This window comes from Megalops cyprinoides, chromosome 1, assembly GCF_013368585.1.
Source record: "Megalops cyprinoides isolate fMegCyp1 chromosome 1, fMegCyp1.pri, whole genome shotgun sequence".
Classification (NCBI taxonomy): domain Eukaryota; kingdom Metazoa; phylum Chordata; class Actinopteri; order Elopiformes; family Megalopidae; genus Megalops; species Megalops cyprinoides.
Genome location: NC_050583.1, coordinates 60,921,714 through 60,943,381, shown reverse-complemented (window position 1 = coordinate 60,943,381; position 21,668 = coordinate 60,921,714). Strand labels below are relative to the sequence as shown.

The 21,668-nt window shown below is 40.1% G+C and overlaps 1 protein-coding gene across 4 annotated transcripts in view; it reads left to right on the top strand.

The window, feature by feature from the left end:
* Positions 1–21,668, top strand: part of cnnm2b (cyclin and CBS domain divalent metal cation transport mediator 2b) — a 46,179-nt gene that overhangs the window by 22,491 nt on the left and 2,020 nt on the right. Inside the window, exons 2-6 of one of the 4 annotated variants that reach the window (XM_036531621.1) lie at positions 15,350–15,493; positions 16,443–16,580; positions 17,307–17,476; positions 19,534–19,627; positions 20,541–20,603. In XM_036531621.1, the coding sequence (XP_036387514.1) occupies positions 15,350–15,493; positions 16,443–16,580; positions 17,307–17,476; positions 19,534–19,627; positions 20,541–20,603 (609 nt within the window). Of the gene's footprint in view, positions 1–15,349; positions 15,498–16,442; positions 16,581–17,306; positions 17,477–19,533; positions 19,628–20,540; positions 20,609–21,668 lie in introns of those variants that run through there. The other 3 variants (XM_036531612.1, XM_036531625.1, XM_036531632.1) reach the window with 3 other exon arrangements.

Sequence of the window (21,668 nt, the reverse complement as noted above, 5' to 3'; positions counted from 1 at the left end):
ACTGATTCACAACGGGTATCAATAATGAAGGTTAACCAGAAGCCACAATTTGTTTCCTCTGACATCTACAATCGGCTCTGCTAATGGGGACCTTAAAGGTTAAAGAAGGCATCCTCATAGAAAAATTGTACATGCATATAATTTGAGAGATCTAACAGAAACTTTCAGGGTAAAAATGACAATTATTTGACTTAGGTATTTGTGGACGAATCAATTATAGAAAAATGTTGCATGCACATCATCCCTGTTAAGGACATGGCATTTTCTAAAGCAAGAGAAAAAGACAGGACAGTAAATAGATTGTTCATGCCTGGATTATTTGTTCTGACCAACAACATTCCCACAGCTTACTTTAGCTCAGGCATGAGAGCTTTTTTATTGGTACTTAGCTTGTTGTAGCTTTGAGGATTTCAGCCACGGCTAATTGTTTTCATTAAGGTATTAATTATGATTTCCAAAGCTGTAAACAGCCAGAGCCAAGAATGTGTGTGTTTGCAGGTATTTATTTGTGTCTGTTAATATCATATCTGAACTGCAGAGCACCTATTTTCAGTATATACTGTATCTGGAAAGTGAGTTGTGTCTTCCAATAATAAATGCACCATATATAGTTGTCATGAATGATTTATTTATACAAGGCTATATATAGTTTTATGGTTTATTTTAAGGTTATATTTCAAACACTCAAGTGTCTTATATATCCTACTGAGAAATTTAAGAATGTAGTCTCCACTAACTCTTGGCATGCAAGGAATTGCCTCAAAGTATGCAAGGTGGATTTATTTTTTGCCTCTTGCCATTACTTCACTTTTGGCAAAGATGAATGGTATGGTGACTTTCACACATCTGAAAATTCTACATTTAACTGTCAGACAATGTCCAGTATTCTCTCTGTATGAATGCTCTAGGTTTCTCCCTAAAACTGCCAAACGCATGCAGGTACATTTAGTGGTGCCTGTGGAGTGCCCTTCAATGGAGTCTTTTGGCATCTTGCCTTGACTGTAGTGAATTTGCTGGTTTCCACAAGATTAACCATATGCTTTGAGATCACAGAGAAGCTTAATATATCATATCCTCACATAATATAGTACTATTAATTGAAGGACGAAAGGTGTTAAGTATTTGGGTGAGTTTGCACTGTAAAAGAGAACTTTAAGTGTAAATAGCAAAATTCTACTACTACTACTACTCAATACGCTTTTTACACATAAATGAAACAAACAACAAGCTACAAGCTATAATTACTACCTCAATTTGTATGCCAGTTGAATCAACCTGTCAGTGTTGATGTAAAATGTTTGTAATACCAACATAATATCCTTTGGTGAATATATTAAATAGATTCATTGCACATTGTATTTTTCAAATACCATATATAAACCTCAATATTGTTCAGATCAAGAATTCAGCAAATGCTAGGCTTACTGTACTTGCCATTAGTCATCAGAAAAATAATGAACCTGAATTAACATTTTACTCAAAAGCTTGTGTCGTCTTAGTCTGTCAGCCAGATCTGAGCAATTGTTGTTTTGCCATAAAATAAAGACTCACTGAAGTAAAGGTGACAGTAAGCAGAATAAGTTCCTTTGTGATATAAAATATAAATACATATATTTCAAAAACAGTTTAACATGAAAATCATGGTGTTCAGTATTTCATTAATACACAGCCTAAAAGATGCCAGGTGGACAGTGAGGGGCCAAGCTCACCTGTGCTTTATTTTTATGTCTGCTCAAAGGTAGAATGGAAAGTAGAGTGGAGATAGAAGTCCCTGTAAAATGTCAGAAAAGATATGTGATATGATTTCCTTTAAAGTTCAGTGCCCCATGGGTTCCCTCCTTTCTTTCCTGTCACCTACGGCAGCACCTTTTCTTGAGCAGGAAATGGAAAGTACTGAGAACTGTTGCATCTGTTCATAACGATATTTCATATTGACTATTCATATCGACAGTAACAGTAAAAGAACTTGTGAAGCAATAGGTTTTTTGTAGCATTTTCTTTTTTTTAGCTCTATCACTGTTGAAACCTCAGGCTTGATTTGGTGGATAATTTATTAGCCAATTACTGTATTTTAATCTCGGGAAAATGTTTTTTTTTTCAATCCATTGGTCAAATAACAACGTATCACCAACAGATTTTTACTATGACAATAAAATACACAACAGGGAGCTTGTGCGTGAGTCCATTGTGACTACATTAACCCCTGTGGTGAGTGAGAGCTTTGTGGCTCTGCTGGCAGTCTCTGGGCTGAATGCTCTTACTGGAAGGCATAGTCACGTGGTCATACTGGTCACTGACCAGCAATAGGAACAATAGATGCATTCACATGGAATGATACATTACATTGCTTGAGTTCAATTACATGAAGTGTTGGACCTTTTGGCTTCTGTCAATTCCAAGGCTGATATGTGCTGATAAAGCAGATATATGCTTGACTTCATAGGGTTAGTAATATGTCCAAAATTTCAATACATAGCCATATCAAACAGTGTTGTAATACAGGAAGAATGGCCACATTTGGCACAGCTTCTCAGATGTTTCCTCATACCTGGACAGACGTCCAAAGGACCTTTGCTACGCACAGACTATCAGCTACCATACTCATAAACATACAAGGCCTGGGAGCGGAAAAGAGCAGTCTGAGGCGGAATGCGTTTGGGAGTTAGTGGGCAGCACAGACCCATTCAGTATCCTTTTTAATCCTGAGATGGTACTCTTCATGTTTATGGCTTGACAAGACGTTGAGTTAAAATCTGGTGCTTTGTTGTTCTGAAGCTTTATTCACAAAGTAGGTAGTTTTTTTAGTAATGTTACAACATGTTGTAGAAATGAGCAACACAACCAAAAAGCAGTTCATGCCAGCATAGTTTTAAGTGTCTACACACTGAATCCTCATTGTCACAGTTAAGTCCACATGATTCCTGCCTGATTGTTCAGCCCAGCACAGGCGGGAACGGCTTAGGAATACCCGTGTGCCTTTGGCTTGCTCTAATAGTGCAACGGCAGCAATTTATCACCTGTCTTAACAAACTTGGGAAAACAACTTGCATGCACACAAAGTGAAACCTTTGTAAATATTTTTTCACCCACTACAGCCATTCGCTACAGTGGTGGAGGGCCTCCGTCCTTGAGACCAGAAAAGTAAAATGTGAACGGGTCATGAGCTGACCCAGGATACTTGGTAAATTAGTGAAGATCAGGATTGCATCAAATGCCACATGTATAGGCTGTGCTGCTGCTTCCCAGTCTCGGCTGCTACCAGGCACCCTGATGGATACCCATCCTTCACCTGTTGCTTCTGGTGTATCACAAGTAGAAACGAATGGGAGAGTTCTGTACTCCTGAGATGATTTAGTGCTCTTTATTTAGATGCCAAATAAAGCGTAAGAAAGTAACAACATGATGATAGTTATTCTGAGCTATAGTCACCTTCAGAATGCTTGCTGGAGTGCATGCTGCTCTCCCCTACAGCTCTTTTGATAAAAGCTTGCACGGACAGTGAACAGCAGCTTTGTAAAGGCATAAGTGCTGTACGCTCCCAGCATCCCTCAGACCCGTCACGTCCAGGCAACACGGGTACGCTCGTCCTTGCCTCTCTCTCCTTCACTCACAACGCAGACAGCGCTGCAAATAGAGCACCATACGGAGAGTATTACTCATCCCATTCGTCTGAAAGGACACTTGGCAAGTGCATTTGTGACATTTCATTTACAGTTTTATGGATCGATGCCACGGTAGGATGTTATCAATGCACGCTTAATATACAGTATAGGCTCAGTGAAAATAGGACGTGTTATATAATGTTCCATAACGACAGTACATAAGTTTAATAAGTTTTGACAAGTTTTCAAAGTCAGCAAAGTTTTGGCTTTTATCGTATTACGTATTCACTAGCAGAGATGAAAGTTACGCCTTGTAATATTGCCCTTCCATAGATAATTTATAATAGCTGCAACTGTAGTATTGTGTCTGTACCAAAATCATCTGAATTTTGAGTAGGTCTGTAAGTTGATATCCCAGGCAACTGATGGACTCACTTGTAGAGTAATTCAGGAAAAAATGCCCAGGTCACAGCTGAAACTCAAAAATTAGGATGGTGCTCAGTCCATATCCAGATCCAGATGTGAAATGGAGTTAAAAAAAAAAATAGATCACTTAGAACAACAACGAGAGGCTAGCCCTTCACCGTTTATTCTTTGATTTTGAGAAATTTTTAATATATAACCAGCAGAAGAAAAATCCCAACATTTTGGCAACATGTCAAATGTGGTTCTAGGGTGTTTTGTCAAAAAAGTCAACGTCCATCACATCAATCTTTTCAATTAAATTAAGGAAATGTCAATACCCTTTGAGAAATTAAGGGATTTATGTCCAAACATAATGAACGTGGGCGACTGTTATTTGATGAACCATAACTATCCATGTGAAAATAATATGATGCATGAGAGTTTTAAAATTTCACAGTCTGAAACTGTGATATGTGACCCTGACGCCAAACTTCTGTGTCTACTGATACTGTGGCATCAAGAAGTGTAGTTACTATAAGAATAAACCTAGCTAGTAAATTGAAGAAAGAATTACATTTAATTCATTCTGACATAGTTTTTAATAAATTCAGTAACCTCAACACATTTGATGATACGCACATTATGCAAAACTGTAATAGTGACATTTGTAGCAACTAAATTCTTTACTCAAAGGACCTAATGCCAAAGTGGTTCAAAAGAAGTCAGTTAAGATTAGACTTTGTTTATTAAATTTACTCATGTATCCTTATAATAAATATAATGTATAATGAATAATGCCATTTGTTGTCTATGTAGGTAGGTGCTGTTGGGTCCCCTCTTGCAGTCACGGGCCCTGTTTAGTCACAGCACATAATCAGAGTAGCTGTTCTGCATTAATGCCAGTAGTTTTAAGTGGTGATATTCAGAATGTAGGTCAGTGTGCCGTATCACATATCTGGGCAGGCTTAACCTTATACTTGGTGAAGGAAAACACAATCGTTTTTATTGACAGATGTCATGAAAGTATTCACTGCTTTATTTTAAAGCCAAGGGGCAAGAACGCAAAGGTTAACCGAACACAAAGGTTAGCTTAGCCACATATATCTGAGCAGAATGAAGAAAATAAGCAATAGGACAAGGCTTCTGTGTTGGCTTAGTGGGTGGGCATGCCCGAGCACAGAGGTCTTGTGACTGTGGACCTCCCTGCTCCGAGGCCCCTTAATGATCAGGATCTGTAAGCAGTCTTAACCTCTTTGGGAACCAAATGAATCCCTATCATGCTAAATGCTGGATTGTTTTTGGGCAGATAGCGGAAAAGAAATGGCAAAGCACTTGACTCGGTAAATAAACTCATTAAGGAAAGGGGATTTCAAAAACTACTGCACAAACAATGTGTAATTGTATTTCCTTCTTAATATGAACATATTGGATTATTTGCATTTGATTTCAACCTTGAATAAATCAACTAAATGGCCTGTTGCACCAGCTCCTGTTTTCGTCCTTTACTGTAGCTTTTCTGTATTGTATAAGTTCAGAGCTTGTGGTGTCCAGAATATGTCAGGTTTCAGAATATGTCAGGTTTTATAGTATGCAGAAGAGTCAGCATTGCACACTATCAGATGCCAACACACAAGGGGTTTACCTACCTGCCAAAGTCCTCATCTGCCTCTTAATTGGATGAACTGGATGAACCTCAATGGACAATTGCTTTCACATTGGTCTTGCACTGTTACTTTCACTTTTGTCATAAAAAGATCATAAAAAAACGTATGTGAGAGAAAGTCAAAGTTGTGAGCAGCTTGGATTCAGGTATTTTCAAAAAACAATGGGTTGGCACCTTTGTTTGTTATTACCATCCATCCTTGCAGATACATGATATCCCACCAGACAAACACATGTGTGTGTCTTATGTCTTAAACTATAAGTTGTGTTAAGTTTTCAGTTCGGTGATGGAGATGTAAAATTTGTTGTAGATTGAAAAGAGTCTTCAGCTTTTTAGGAGCTATGATGGAATGCCCATGTTTAGTCCTGCTTTTTCAGGACCATTACACCAAAGAGACACTAACAAGGCAGAAACGTCTTTTGATAACAGTTGGTGCACTTGGAAACAGGGCAATTGACTTAGGCAATCGACTAAAAGGTGTGTATGAAAGTTGTAGCTAAATTCTAAGTCCCTGCAAAACACGGTCTTAATATAGATAGAAGCAGAATGTGCAATGGGATCATTCTTTGTGGATATGTTGGAGCAACAGGAGGCAGTATAGTGGAAGAGTCAGCCTAAGTGCCTTGTTGTGCCACAAGCCTTTTCAGAAATGGATTAAGTGGCATTATCCAATCGTTTCCCATTGCACAGGATTTGACTATATTTATCAAACCTAAAATATTTGAGACAGGCATCAGTGACCTACACAGACACTGCCCCACAGCCTCACCGACTATTTATAGGGAAATTCCACTATGGAAAAATATGACAAATTGCATTCCATAAATAAGCTGGGAATGGTGGAAAAGAGCACATGGTAGTCTCAGAAGGCCTTGTGAGAGTTTCTCAGGCTGTGCAACGGGGTCTTGTGTGCTACGCTGGCTTTCCCGCCCGACTCTCTTCTCCCACCGATCTGCCGCCCTCTGTTTCAATCCTGCTTCTCTTGGATTGGACAATGAAAGCAGGCGGACGAGCCTTGGGTAAAAAAATCGCCATGCACTTGATTGTATTCATCAAAGTCCCCCTGCACTGTGAATAAGAAAAATTTCTTGTTTGTAAAGTGCCTTTGTTGGCAGTAGACAGAAGATGTATGAAAGTCCTAACAAAGTGAGACATGATTAAGATGAAACTCATTGTATGAATTAAATTAGTCTCTTAAAAATTTCACCACAAATCTCAAATTAAGTTGCTTATTACCTTGGCTGCAAAGCTGTTCTTTTTTAAAAAAAAAAAAGGTAACTAAAATCACAAGCTAATCTGAGGTCTTTTGTGGTTTTGTAACTAACCTCCTGATATTCACCCTGCATACAAAGCACAGAATCTGTTGTTCAATCTTTTCATTTCTTTGTGCCAATTATATTTGCAAATTGTGTTATTTTCCATTATGTTTTTTAAAAAACCATGATCATTGAAGACAGCCATACGCAAAGTTAGAAGACAAACAAAGGGATATCAACATTCCAATTAAACATAAGTTATCATGATTAAATAAATAAGCATAAATTGTAAATGGTTCATGTTTTGAAGGCATACAAGAAAACTGGAAAGAAACTGTTTTGTTTCAGGGAGTAGTGAGTATTCATTCATCACATTTTTGTTTAGGGAAGTGTACATTTTTCTGTTGTGAATCTGGTTCCTTGCTTTTCAGTATAGCTACCTATTAAGGAACTATGTTATACATTTGATTTTCCTGGACGCTACCCTGAATTAAAGAATTCAGAGTTTACTCTGTAAGCACTCAAAAGGAGAAAGGGCAATGCTTTGACATGGTCCATGAGACGCAAGGCACCCCGTCTGTATAGAGATACAATTGTAATGTTTCCTGAATATGATTATTAACATATTTTTGTTTCCCAGGATATGTTTAAACTAATTTATAGCTACTGTATGCTCTGAAAATACCCAGTAGCATTGTACTTTACTTAATGTAACTTAATGTAATATTGTAACCCATGAAAGTTGCTCTGTCAATGATGTCATGTAAATTTTCAGTTTGAATGGTGCATCACATGGAAGACTAGAGTTGAGAGACAGTGGCCAAGAGTACCTAAAATGCACTGCATATCCATAGCCAGTTTAGGGCTCTTGCATACTATAATATGCAGTTTTGTTGTAATTAATTATGTATATTGTGATGTCTTTTTAAGATGATATGGTAGTCGTCAGAAATGCATTATCCACTTTCACGTCTGGATCCCTCAAGTGACACTGCAGAGACAAGGGAGTTTTCTGAAACAGAGCTGTCTCTGTAAGAGGGTTGGTAACGTATACATATACATTTAAATTTTTTCGAATTGCAAAGAATTGTTACACTTTGATATTTTGTCTATGTAGTGTTTATTCTTAACGCCACTGTTTACCCAAAAATTCTGATTTTGTGAGACTTGAACCCGCTGTGTCCTTTACTCTGGGATATGGGGTACAGTTCCTTTGCTTTGTCAGCATGAAGCTTTGAACATTTGCTCAGCTTCCTGTTGCTCTGGCCTGTGTGCATGCGAATAGCTGCATCAGGGCTTGGCTTCGTCACCCCTCGGAAGAGTGGGCCCTGGAGTGTGATGCGCTGGGAGTCTCCTGGGCCTGACTGACAAACCCGGTGCTGTGGGCGCCAGTGGCGACGTCCACAGATCCATACTCTCCAAGGCCGTGCGCTGTTCATTCAGCTCCCAGAGGCCAGAGAGGTCAGGCCCCGAGAAGAAAAAACGGGGCCGCAATTATAGCAGCCAAGGAGCTATGAATAAACAGTGCGTGTTTGTTTTGAGCATATTTTTGGAAGAGATTAGTCGCATTTTCCTGTCCTCCTGCTTTTTTTGTGGGAAAGTGGAAAGTATGCAGTCATCTTGTGGGACAGTGAGACAAAGAGATTTAAACCAGAACTCTGCGTGGCTGAGCAGAAGTCACATACACATATGCTGTTCAGGCACGGAGTGCATCCACTCAAGCTCCCTTTCTGGTAGAGACTTTACCGGAACTGTGGGTGTTAGGTCAGGTTCACATGTGCACATTTTCTTTGACGTGAACTTCAACTGGTCTGTTGTACTGAAGCTCTGTGGTACATGTGAACGACCAGCAACAAAGTTTGCAAAGAAGCAAAACATGGCTTACAGTTTCAGCTAACATTACCCAAGTGATGTACTTTTCCTTCTTAACTCTAGGACTACTCTCCTCTGTTTTTGTGGACACAAATCATTCAAGGTCAAAATTACAACTAGATGCTCTGAGTTTGAAGGTAATATCCAATACAATCTTGAACTGTATATGTGAATAGGCCCATCAAAAGAACACAAAAGCGAGATAAGTTTCCTTTATAGAATATATTAATTACACTTTATGAAAGGCCTGGCTCTTTTTGACATGGCTCTCAGATACCTGCTGTGATTAATGGTTTTAGTCTAGTTTCTAGGAATATTTTTTTTTAATGCATGCTCTTACCTTACATGATTAAGTGAAATACCCATATTTCATCTATAGGCCAAATTATTGTATAAAAATATTTCTTCACCTGTCCCAAGGCCTTACCTTTAGTTAAGGAAACAATGCAGTCCAACTGCTTTGCAGAACGTGTGACTTAAACACACTGCAATCCTATAATCAAGGTCTTAAATCAATTTAATTTTGACATGGTATTTTATTTGGAGATTAAATGTTATTTAAGACTTTAAATATTCCGTTGATGTTGCTATTTTTATGTAGGAGAAATTCAAGACATCCTTCCCATGTCTCTGACTACACTTGCTGTTGGTATCCCAAAGCAGGGTTGCCAGATCAAGAGGAACAATTTTTCCCATAGTATTTTTCATAACAAGGCTATATTCCATCAATATTTATCTTATGCCTCATCAAACTGCCAACTGTGGTAAATGTTAGTTGATTTCAACAGTCCATGCCAAGAGAATTCCTTACAGCACAGGGTCATAGAGTTCATGCTCTTAAGGCTAGGCAGAACCTGAGAAGCATTGCACTTAGCATAGGTACAGAATCTGTCTAATAGTGGATGTAGATTTTTAGGTTTCAGTGTAGAGATAATTGAGCACTGAATTTGTCCTCTCTGAACACTTTGGAAACGGGTAATATAAGCAGAATTTTACAACATAAGATTGCATAGGAGTCTGCTATACAACAGCACCCTCAGATGTCCAGAACCAGCTTATATGGGCAAGCCATGCCTCTAAATAAACAGAAGTTCTAAATTAATTCTAAACCATTATTGAATGGAATTATTGCCCAGGTTTTGGATGATTCTGGTCTATTTCTAATCCTGCAAGGATGTCTAGGAAATGAGAATGTTGCACTTCCAACTCCAGGATAAAATCTATGTTGATGAAAATTTTAAATAAAATAAAGCAAATGCATGGGGAAAACATAAAGGTCAAATCAACTATTCTGCAATTAATGCTTTGATATTTATTTTATTAATGTGCTTTTACAAGGTATATATGCAGTGGTGCTGTTGAAAATCTAGTGTAGATTTTTAACTGTAAGCAGTATAGCCACAGCTCTAAATGTGTCCTTCCTATTCAGTCTCCTTCTGTTTAAGGGTCCCAGGGTATATTTGAGGATGTTGAAGTGAAATATCTAACTGACCACCAAGCAGGCTAGTCAAATATCAGAGGTCACTATACATTTAAATGCTTTTACACTGCAGCAGGTAAGCATCCTTTATCTATAGCCTTTGGTTTGAAGGAAAAGGCAAACTGAAGAGTATCCGGTGGAAACTCATCTCAGCTGTCAGTGTCTTTGTTGAAAGTCCTGTCATAGGCTAGGTCAGCTACACAAAGGCTGTGTAGAAGGATATCATCACCATGTATGCCAAGAGTTAAAGTGATTGTGAAGATAGCATAGAATTTAGAGATATGAGGGAAGAGAGAGAGATAGGGAAAGCAGTTAAGTTTGAATTGTCTTGTAAGATGTATGGGCCTTGGCATGCTATGGTGCCCTTTATACTGTATAACAGTACATTTCCTGTTGGCATTGATGACAATCACAATAATGTACTACTTTATCCTAAAAATATGCATGAATAGATGATAAGGTCATATTGAATAATATTGGCATCAATAGGCTATTTTTGCATATTTGGGTTATAATCATATTTATGATAATGTGATTTATGATTTGTCAAAGAGGATACTAACTGACCAACAAGGGCAAACTGACATCAAATCAGATCAAATTATTTCATTTCAACCATGGAAACTTCCATTTCTAAGACATCAAACTGCTTCAAATGTAACAGATGAAAGGTATAATGGAAGATTCATGTTTGTTCACCATAAAATCAACTGCCATTTGAAAAAGAAAAAAAGCATGCCACGCCCCGTTGATTCCATATTTTTCTCTTATGTGATTTCTATACTAGAAAAACATCTAAAACTCCTGCTGGCAAAACACTTCAATGCAGAATGGGTCTTTTTGGTGATGGCATTAGCCAAGCACATGAGCACACTCTTCCATAGCACACCATCTCCTTTCAAAGGTACTCTTACTGTGAGGGACACAAATTGATTGCATTCACTAGAAAGTAGTGTAATGGGGTTGCATGATTAAGAAATGTCATTGTGTGAAATGTTTTTTGATTTTTCCCAAAAAAATTTTAATTCTCTCGATGTTCATACAGCGCTCTACACATAGAACCACTTGGTTAAAACAGAGACCAGATAAATGTGTTCATTTAATGTTCATCTCGACATACTTTAGACTGACCCCGATTGTTCCTGTGAGTTTAACCTTTATTTACTTTATCTGATTCCTGTCAGTAAATACATACCACATGACATACCACATGAAAGGTGGAAAGTGTGAATTCCAATCAAAGATCAAAGGGGAGTCTTCGTCTTTGTTAGTATGACTGACACTTCCAAGCATGGTATCGCAGACCTTATTGAGACAGACAATTGTTCTTTTAGTGTGTGAGTTAGAAGCGTGACTGGGGTTATTTGAGAACATCAGAGGCAAGGTGTACTTTTCCTGGAACTTTGGAGTACCAAGAACAATGTTGATCTTTACCTGACTAATCAGATTTACTTGGCTTTGAAAGGTTTGTCTTTTGGGCTTTTATTGTAGGGAGTGGCTGAGTTGTCTGCTTGCCATTGTCCCAGTTTCCATGTCTTTTTTTTCCAGTCATTGACCAAGACTTTGATACAGATGACCTTTGAAGATCAAGCTTCAGGCCAGCCCCTGTGCATGCGGCAATGTCTTGGCTTCAAAGTGCTATAAAACTGCTGATGGCAGAATTCGGTCTCAAAGCTTCAAAGATCTTGTGGAGTCAAGATATGATTTTTCAATTTCCATATTAAATACACAGCAGGGGTAAAGATAAAAAACAGTGCGGTTTAGTTTTTTATTTTGTTTTGTACTACAAAGTACTAGGAATGCCGGTGATCAACTGGTTAATCTTTTTGCAGTTACATACTGCCTTAACGATTAACTCTAAACAAAAATTACAATTATCATAAAGTAGTACATGGAAAATAAGAAGCGTATCGTGACAGAGCTGGCCAATGCTCTACACATAAATTAACAGAAGGAGTAAAACTTACATAAAACAGTAATTTATTACCAAAAAAAAACCAACAAAAAAACCCCACACCCAAACACAGGCAAACCAGTCTACAGCCACATAAAATGACTTCCAAAAGTCTGAACCTCAGCAAGCCTAATTAGGGTAGGTATGCCCAGTTAACTGGTTCGCAGACAGACAAGACAATTAACAAAACAATTAAACAATTATTAAATAATCAATTAAGATAAACATGAAACCTGTTTCAGTTGAAGTTGATTGATTAAAGTGCTTATATTACAAGATGGAAAATGGACAATATGAGGATCCTCAATTTACACAGTTGGACATCCAAATAACCAATTTAACAATTAACATTTAACACTTAGTCTGTTGGGGTGGGGTGAAGGGCTGCTCCTTCACTCATATATCTTGAATTCCAGCAAAGTGAATGATAATCAGTGACACGTATGTCGTTACATTGTCCTTGTTACTCCTTGCAGAGACGAGGACTATGACTGAGTGGACCATTCCCTGAGCTGAAAAAGAGACTGGTCATAGTGTTCCTTGGTGTGAAGGAGAGCCTTCACCACCTTTCCCTGAGTGCTAATTGTCAATTGTGTATTAATAATTGGTTAATTATGTGCATGTGTTGGCAATTTGTTTGGGGAGCCAGCAGATAGGATAATGAGCCACACCATACTGATTGAGACCTGATTAAATACAGGTGTGGCTGGGGGGTAGGTAGAGGCTCACTTTGTTTATGCTTTTTGTTCTTTTGGGCTTGTTTATTGGAGAAGTATCAGCCAGCTTCTCTACAGTTGATGAAGACTATGTTCCACTTCTCATGTTTTAACAGCATGTGATTCTAAATGAGTCAAAAATGACTTCAGAGAAAATTGCCCATCACAGTAAGGTGCTGCACATTGGGTTCTTGGAAAGTAACTGGTAATGGATTCACAAAGACTGAATACTGGGTTGCATATAATGCTTTTTCCCCTCCTGGAACACCTGCACCTGTCTTTATGCATGTTCATTTTCTGTGATGTCACCTGAGATGCATCCGGAAAGTGGTTTGCGCTGTGCCTTAAAGATGTTAGAATAACAATGTAGTATTTTTGGCTGTGCTGCAGAGTATTCTGAAAGTGTAGCAGTGACATGGACGGCATGGATTGTTTATTGCATTAATCATATTTGTGAAATATTGCACACCATTTCCTGAGAGAAATAATTTTAGGAAAATGAATATTTCACAAATGCCATCAACTACTGACAGTTCACACGTTGCAGTGTTATAACAAACTCGTGTATCTTATTGAGGCCTTTTTTTCCCCTTTCTAAGACTTAATGTTTAAATTCAGGCTATAATTGACTGAAAGTGAACTTTTTGAGAAAAACTGGCTGGCAAAAAGCCTCTTTTATAGTAACATAACTAACATAACTTGCCTTTATTGCCCTTTTAAAGGAAATTTTTTTTTTTTTTTTTGAGAACTCCTTCATTAAATGCATTTATGTAACAGTTCTTTAAAGGATTAATCATAAGCATGCCTGGCTGCACAACAATGGTGATCTTCACATGTAAAAATATATTTTAAGATACACTGTCATCCTGATTTAGAGATTTTGTTGGACTTAAAGAGATTGGAAGAGTGTATTCTAATAAAATGTTTGTGTGGCTTGACTTTTTTCACTTTATTTCAGCTGTCCTTTAATCAAAGTGCTATAGTGTTAATATACCAAGCAGTTATTTACATATTAAAATAATTTCTATTTCTTGACCTCTAAAGTCAATATTAAGTGCCCACTCAAACAGAAAGGATGTCCTAGTCTAGCTAGCAAGGTGAATATTGCCCCAGTTCCATTAAAGCTTGTGCAATAGGGCAAACCAGTATACTGGGCACATCCAGCCACACCTACCAGAAAGGTTAATTACAATGACAGAGGACCTAACGGTGGCATAATTTTTGTAAAATAGTTTTCAGTCTGCCAATAGATGAAGTCTCATTTGAAAATGATCTTTATTCTCTACTTACTGATAAAATAAAGGTTATTAGGCTTATGCCATAGTATTGATCTCATCTTTAATGTACCCCGCAGTAGCTCCATTCTACACAACATTCTTCCATGAAACCATCTCTCTCTAAAGCTTCTTCCAATATGGATTTATCAGTAGTTTCAATAAAAATGTATTCTTAATTCATATTAAAAAAACATAGCTTTAATGCAATATGTAGGCTAATATTGGAGTGGCAAATATGGCTGCTATGGTTTGACCCAGTCAGGGCTGGGGCAGGGGAAATGGGATTCTGTACAGTGTGTTGTAGCAATACGCAGTGTCTGTATAGGACTGGATGAGCCTGGTGATGGATGTGGGTCACCAATGGCCAAGGCCCATTCAATGTGCGCACACTGATGTGTCTTCAGTTATAGACGGAAGGGTTACCGGTGGCCACATGTCTCTCTACAGAATGGGGCCACAGAGTCCCAGGCTTTCGGTATTTAGACCATGCCTATCTGCATTTAAACAAGTAGCTCCAAGACAATCAGATCACACAGCAGTCACTTCAGTGAGAATATCGCCCAAGTGGAATGGAAACTTCATTTCAGGTCTAATATTAGCCTCCCCTCTGGAAAATTCCTTTTAAATGATCACAAGCTGAGAATAGGAAAAGAATTTGTTTAGCGTTTTGGTTGACAGTATTCACAATGAGGATTTTTAGAGCAGCGCGTCGAGGGTCCTGGGAAAGCATGGGTGGGTATTTCTGAGGGAGGCTGGGCACTTTGTTATCTGTCTGGTCGGAGGGCCTCTTTATGTGATGTCTTGCTTTTTATCGTCAAGATATTTTGGAAAGCTCAGCACTAGCACATGACTTTATTGCCCAGCTATGAAAAGCATGGAGCATGGAGACCTGTCATAAGATTACCCAGCTTTGTGTTTCCTTAATGAAGCTACTGTAACTTTTTACTTTAAAATCTGTATTCCTTCTTGCAGTCAATCCCGATACACATCATTAAGAACATTATCTGTGTGACACCTACAAGTATCTTCTGGAAATTCAGTCTTGTCTGACACCAAGTGAGCCATATTAGGTTGCTAGCTTCTGGATCTGCAACTGCTGAAACACTGTGTCAATCTGTTTTCAGGTAAATCCCACCTGGCAATTGTCCAGAGGGTGAACAATGAGGGGGAAGGTGACCCTTTCTATGAGGTCCTGGGAATCGTCACTTTGGAGGACGTCATTGAAGAAATCATCAAGTCCGAGATCCTGGATGAGACAGACTTGTATAGTAGGTGCCCAACAGCAAGCTGTCATTTTATTGACCCCATTGCAAGATATGCTGACCAGATCACTTTCCTAATGAAGTTTATCTGAGTAAAATGCAACCAAGCAGCAAGTGCAAAACCACTTTGGCCCATGATTGTTTTCCCTGTCTGTTCATTCATTTAAATGGTAGTTGCTTGTTGGTTTGCTAATGTCGCCCCTTTAACTCTGTCAATAACTGACCCTAATCTATCAGAAAGAACATTCTACATAGCACTCAGTATCCCAAAAACTGAAAGTTTCCACAGTATTTGTCACAATTAGAGTGTGAACAGTTTAATAAGGAGAGACCTAGAGACCTCACTGTGCCAGCACAAAGCACAAGTCCGTGACAAGCTCAAACACATGCTTTTGCTAGGTCCAACTGAATTGCTGATAATGGAAATTTACGTTTAGTTTTGTTCTGTATTTTTTCTTACTTTGTTTTCCCCTGGTGCTAAGGGAACTCTCAGTGCAGCTGGATATGTAAACAGGACAGCATGGAGTGTGTATCTGATTACGTAACAGACATGTCGTGCCAGTTGTTAACCTCTTGACTAGATGTTAATAATTTTGGAGGGTGACTTTCTTGTGCAGCCTTCTCTCCTACAGCTGCTATAAGTGTAAAAGGCAAAGAGTGACAATTCCGACCTAAGAAAGGGGTCCTTCTCACTGCTATGTATCTGAACAAAAGGAGTAACTGATGTCGGGATTCTCGTGACTAATTATAACATATAGCATAGCATAGTGGATGACCGCTTAAAGAGTAACTTACCCTTTTGTTGGTGCTTATTTTCTAACTCTAAATACATGGCTAACAATTAAACTGGTAGGGTTTCCCCTTGATTAGATAGCATTGAAATTCAATAGGAGTCATTGCTGAGGTGTGTTGTCTCTCATTTCTCTTGATGCCCCCACCCCCGATTTTCCTGCAGCTGACAACAAGACAAAAAAGAAAATCACCCATCGGGAAAGGAAGCAGGATTTCTCGGCCTTCAAGCCCACAGACAATGAGATGAAGGTTAAAATATCACCTCAGCTTCTACTGGCTACTCTGCGTTTCCTGGCAACAGGCAAGTGTTGTGTATTACTGCTTGAATTCCCCCAGTGTGCCGGCCTGGCTGTTGAGGGGTTAGCACTGGAAAGGCCGCAGGCCTCCGAGAGAGGGAAGCACAGGACGCCTGCGGGCTGCATTAACCCAAAAAAACACATTCATGTACATGCCTTATTCCTCATGGTGTCCTAATTAATGGGTTTGGTTCTTCCACTCGTTAAAATTATAGTTAAGATTCTCCCCGGTGTATGTATCAAATGGCTCAGAGGGAGTGTGATTTTGTCACGGGCAGTAAAAGTTAAAACGCTGGTTAACGGCCAATGCTACGAAGGGATGATTAGACAAGGGCTGGGATTTCGGCAGAACTTTGACCCAGGGGCTAATCATGAATTAGAAACCTGATACTATTAGCGTGCTTAATTTGTGGTAAAACAGTCAGCCAACTTACAAGAAAACACGCAAAGGACTTTTTCCAGTACGTGAGAGGCAGGTTGCGACAGAATTCTCTTTGAATTTCGGCCCGCGCTCAGAGAAACAAAGCTCCCACAAGATTGCCCATAAGATTGAAAGCCATGTTAGTTCACTACATAAAGCATCCTACTTCATTGTCTTAATGCATTTTCAAGAATGTCCTATGACTCTGTTGATCTGGCTGATGTCAAAAGCTTGACAACTGAAAGCAGCAAACAGCAGAATGGCAATGTGCAAAGATTGATAAACGGGGCATCTTCTTTATCATGGACAGAAGTAGAGCCCTTCAGTCCCGCTCAGATGTCCGAGAAGATCCTCCTCCGCCTCCTCAAACACCCCAACGTCATCCAGGAGCTGAAGTACGATGAGAAGAACAAGAGAACGCCTGAGCACTACCTCTTCCACCGCAACAAGCCTGTGGACTACTTCATCCTCATCCTCCAGGTCAGCCTACAGCCACCTGCTACACTGGGGCTTCAGACCTGTTGAAACACACGGGGGGGGGGGGTTTACAGCAGCTAAGGTGCACTTAAGCGTGACATTTTTCTTTGAGCCTAATACAACCACAGTCTGCTTAACGCAGAATGCAATCTGTGCGACAGTGGTGATTTCCCAAGAACACATATTCAAAGAGGTGCAGTCCTTTGAATCCTCATCGAGGCCAGTTTTTTCCATATTTTAAAGCAGCGTCTCAGGTGTCAGATCTCTGAAGAAGACCCCTTAAAATCATTTTACATTGTTGGCATATTTATTGTTGTGGGGGTTTTCAACAGGGATTTGTCAGAAATATGTACCGTCAAAGACATCAAGGGTTCTGCAAGGCATTGTAACTCTTGCACATGTTCACAGATATTGGTGAAGACGCTGACAGAATGTAACCAAGTTTGTGTCACAGCAGGCATTCACTAAAAGGCAGGGCAGGAGAAGTAACTCCATAGCACATAACACTGCTCTTAAGGGGTAGGGAGGGTTCTGTCTTTTGTATCTTAAAACGTAATTAAATTTCTACGGTTTCTCACTAAACTACACAGATTGGGTTCAGTCACAAATGTGTGCATGCACAGAAGTTGTGCATGCTGCTGTACCTAACAGAAACAAAGATAATGTTGTTTCATAATACCTCAAAAGTGCATAGAAGGAGGTGTGCACTTTTGGCATTTGGCTTTTGCCAGCAAAGATGATAACACGGACCATTACGCCCCTATTCCTAATTCCCATGTCATTATAATGAAGCATAAAAGGACATCACTGTGGTATTAACATTAAAACCTAGTAACTAGCCAGATGTGGTCTTAAGTAGATGTAGGGTGAAGCAAAATTATCCTGGCACAAGTATTTTTTTTTTTTTTATTGTAGATTTGACATTCAAAATAAGAGATCATGTGGAAATGTTTATAAATGTAAATGTTTATAAAAGTAAATATGCAATATGTATGTACTATAAATATGTAATCAACTGTAAGTGGTGAGATAATAGCTAACATTACTGCTGTAGTGGAGCCCAAACCACAGAACGTATACACTGTGCACTCCCGCATTGTTAGTGGGCCATTATTATGAGTTTTGTGTCGTTTAAGGTCAGCTGTGTCATCTGCACACACAACATCTTCAACTAAAACACCAAAGATCTCTTTTGTTAATGTAGCGATGCTGTGTGAATGCATCTGTTTTTTTCCAGTCATGGATAGGGCTGTGACGATAACCGCATCACCGCAACACTTTATTTATTTTACTGCTGTCAATGTTAACGCTCGTTCGCGATTAATCTGGAAACTTTAACGCGTTAATGTTTGAACGCAAATTAATCACATTATCAAGTTTGACCGCAACTTCCTTCCGTAATTCCAGTGCGGATATTTACCTGGCTGAATTACTGAAAGGCGTGGCAAACGCAGATGTGCTCAACGGCAAATTTCGTTTTAACCCTTTCGCATGTAATTTAGCAGGTAAACCGCTAAATCGCGGTAATTTGTTGCTTTATTACCTCGGGAAGAAAAATCATTACCGTCACAGCCCTAATCATGGAGAATATATTGACTTTGGTGGACATTCAGCATTAAGCAGAAGCCCCAATGCATTTCATCATAAAATTTGGGTAACCGGTTAAAAGCTCAGCTTCTTTTGCTTAGTTTCTTACCAAATTTGAATGGAGTGGCATTGAAATGAATGAAAATGCTAAATTGCTGAATGCAAATTGCAAGAAATGTTACAATTGCAAAAGTTGATGAGGACATACAAGTTAACAAAGTCAGGAGTTGACAGAGTTATAGGTAAAAAGTAGAATGCAATATGTAATACTAAGAAATTTTAAAGGCCTGGCGGTTTTAGGACCTGTTCTATACTTCCTGTTTCTTTGCATTCTGCATTTTCTCTTTGAATAGTGCATGATCCTACACCGGTCGGAGTGTGGCATTATGGTTGCCAACTGAGAGTAACAAGAGTATTCCAAGCACGGGGGAAATGTGAACCTGAACCTGTACTCTCCCCCTGTCCATTCACAGGGGAAGGTGGAGGTGGAAGCGGGGAAGGAAGGGATGAAGTTTGAAGCAGGGGCCTTTTCTTCGTATGGCGTGATGGCCCTCACAGCCTCTCCAGGTAACGCATGACTCGTGCTGCGTCTTTGTAGATCTCCCCCCCCAGGCATACAACTGTAGCAACAGCCTGGCCATCAGGGTGATGCCATCCTTCAGAATTTAAACAGAGGGGAGGAGCCCATGGTGACCCCTGGGAACAGAAAAGCAAAGCAGAGGCGGTGCTCAATGTGTGAGGGGCGCCTGTGGCTCGCCAGAACGTATAGAGCCCGAAGCATGTCGGTGTCCACTGGCTTGTTGTGCCCTGTGTTAGCTTGCTACAGTTCTTTTCACGGCTCACAGCTTCATTCACTTTCTTTTGTTCATTCACAAACTTTCATTCGCTCGTTTGTTTTTAGAGACATCTGCTGATGAATTTTGAGAATTGCACCTCTCTCAGGAGCGGCGTTTCAATCCTTAAAAAGGAGTACAAAGTGATGTGGAACAAAGTTAAGCTTGAGAAGCTAGAATAATGCATGAGCAGCTCTTAGACGACGCAGTCTATAGTTATGTATTGTTGGTCCCTCCAGTCTATGTAGATGGCTTCCAGTGGTTATAGTTTGGTACTTGAACTGTTTATTTTCATTGGAAGGCTTTTGGAAGCGAGGGCGAGAAGGAGGCTGTTCAAAATCTCATCAGAAATTTGCTGTGTGTTCGTTTCAGCAGAGCAGTCTTTCCTGCCTCAATGCCCGTACACGCTCCGTGTGAGGGTTGAGGTATTTAAACCGTTAAAAGTGTGAGGTTACAGCAGGGGCCCTGTGAGCATGCGTGATTAGCTGGGGCCTCTGAACGCGCGGGTGTGGCGCCTGCGGGCGGTTTGGGGACGAGTGCAGCATGCAGGTGTGGGCGAGGGCGCACTGAGCTCCTCAGTGCGGAGCGTGTTGCTTCCCACCGGTGACAGTTTCTCCCTCCGTGTCCCTCTGTCCCCTTCTCTCCAGTTCCTCTCTCCCTGTCTCGCACCTTCGTGGTCAGTAGGGCTGAGTCACTAGCAGGATCTCCAGGTACTGTAAACCTCTTCACCCCTCTGCCTGCGTCTCTGTGCCCCTGCTGTCTGTCTGTCTGTCTGTCTGTCTGTACATCTCTCTGTCTGTCCTGCTTCTCAATACATCTGTCCTGCATCCCAATATACAGTCATTCATTCGGCACAGCCTGCAGGGCAGCGGTTAGGGCACTGAATTCTAGATCTGAGGAGTGCAGGTTTGAACAGTTCTGTTGTATCACTGAACAGTCTGCCTCACTTGGTTCTGTCACAGCTGTACTCTGAAAAGGGTGCCAAACAGTAGGCATTTGAAGTCGCCGTAGATGTTGATGATTACATATTAATATCATGCTAAATGTGTTACATAATCACAAGTAAATGTCACATAGCATCTAAAAATATTCAGGTGATTTAGCAATCAATACATTGGCATCTTGGAGATGAGTTGTTTTCACATTTTTTCACAAATAATTGTATTTATGTGTGATTATTCTAAGCATGTATTTAAACTGAATATCTGTCGTGATGAACTGTTTCTGAAGCCAGGGTAAATTGTAACAGCAATCAGTGTTACTACAAAGGGGCCTCACTCAGCATTAGAGGGTTTTTTTCCTTTCCGGTTTGAAATGGGCATCTGGGCCCACTGCTGCGGTGTGTGTGTGTGTGTGTGTGTGTGTGTGAGCGTAGAGTACAGCCCCGCAGCCTTCCTGACAGAACCCTCCCACACGCGCGGCCCCTGTAAACAAGCGCACGAATTAGCGCAGCCCGCCGAGCCCGCGTGAGCACAGACGCCCTCGGTCCGCCGGCCTCTTAACGGCCTCCCACTCCCAGAATTTTCCGACGGCCGGATTGCGTCGGGCCCGCCCCCCGGCCCGGCCCCCCCAGGACCGCAGGAAGGTAGTGTCCTAATCACATTCGGTTCACATGCCTGGCGTGGCGCACCGAGGCCCGCCGCTTTATGCAGACATCCAAACCGGGATTATATACATTCCATCCAAATTGCTGCATTAATGCCGCCCTCGGGAAGCCCTTTCAACGTTTCTGTAAGAAGTGGAAAACATAATCTGTCTTTAATTAAAAAGAACAA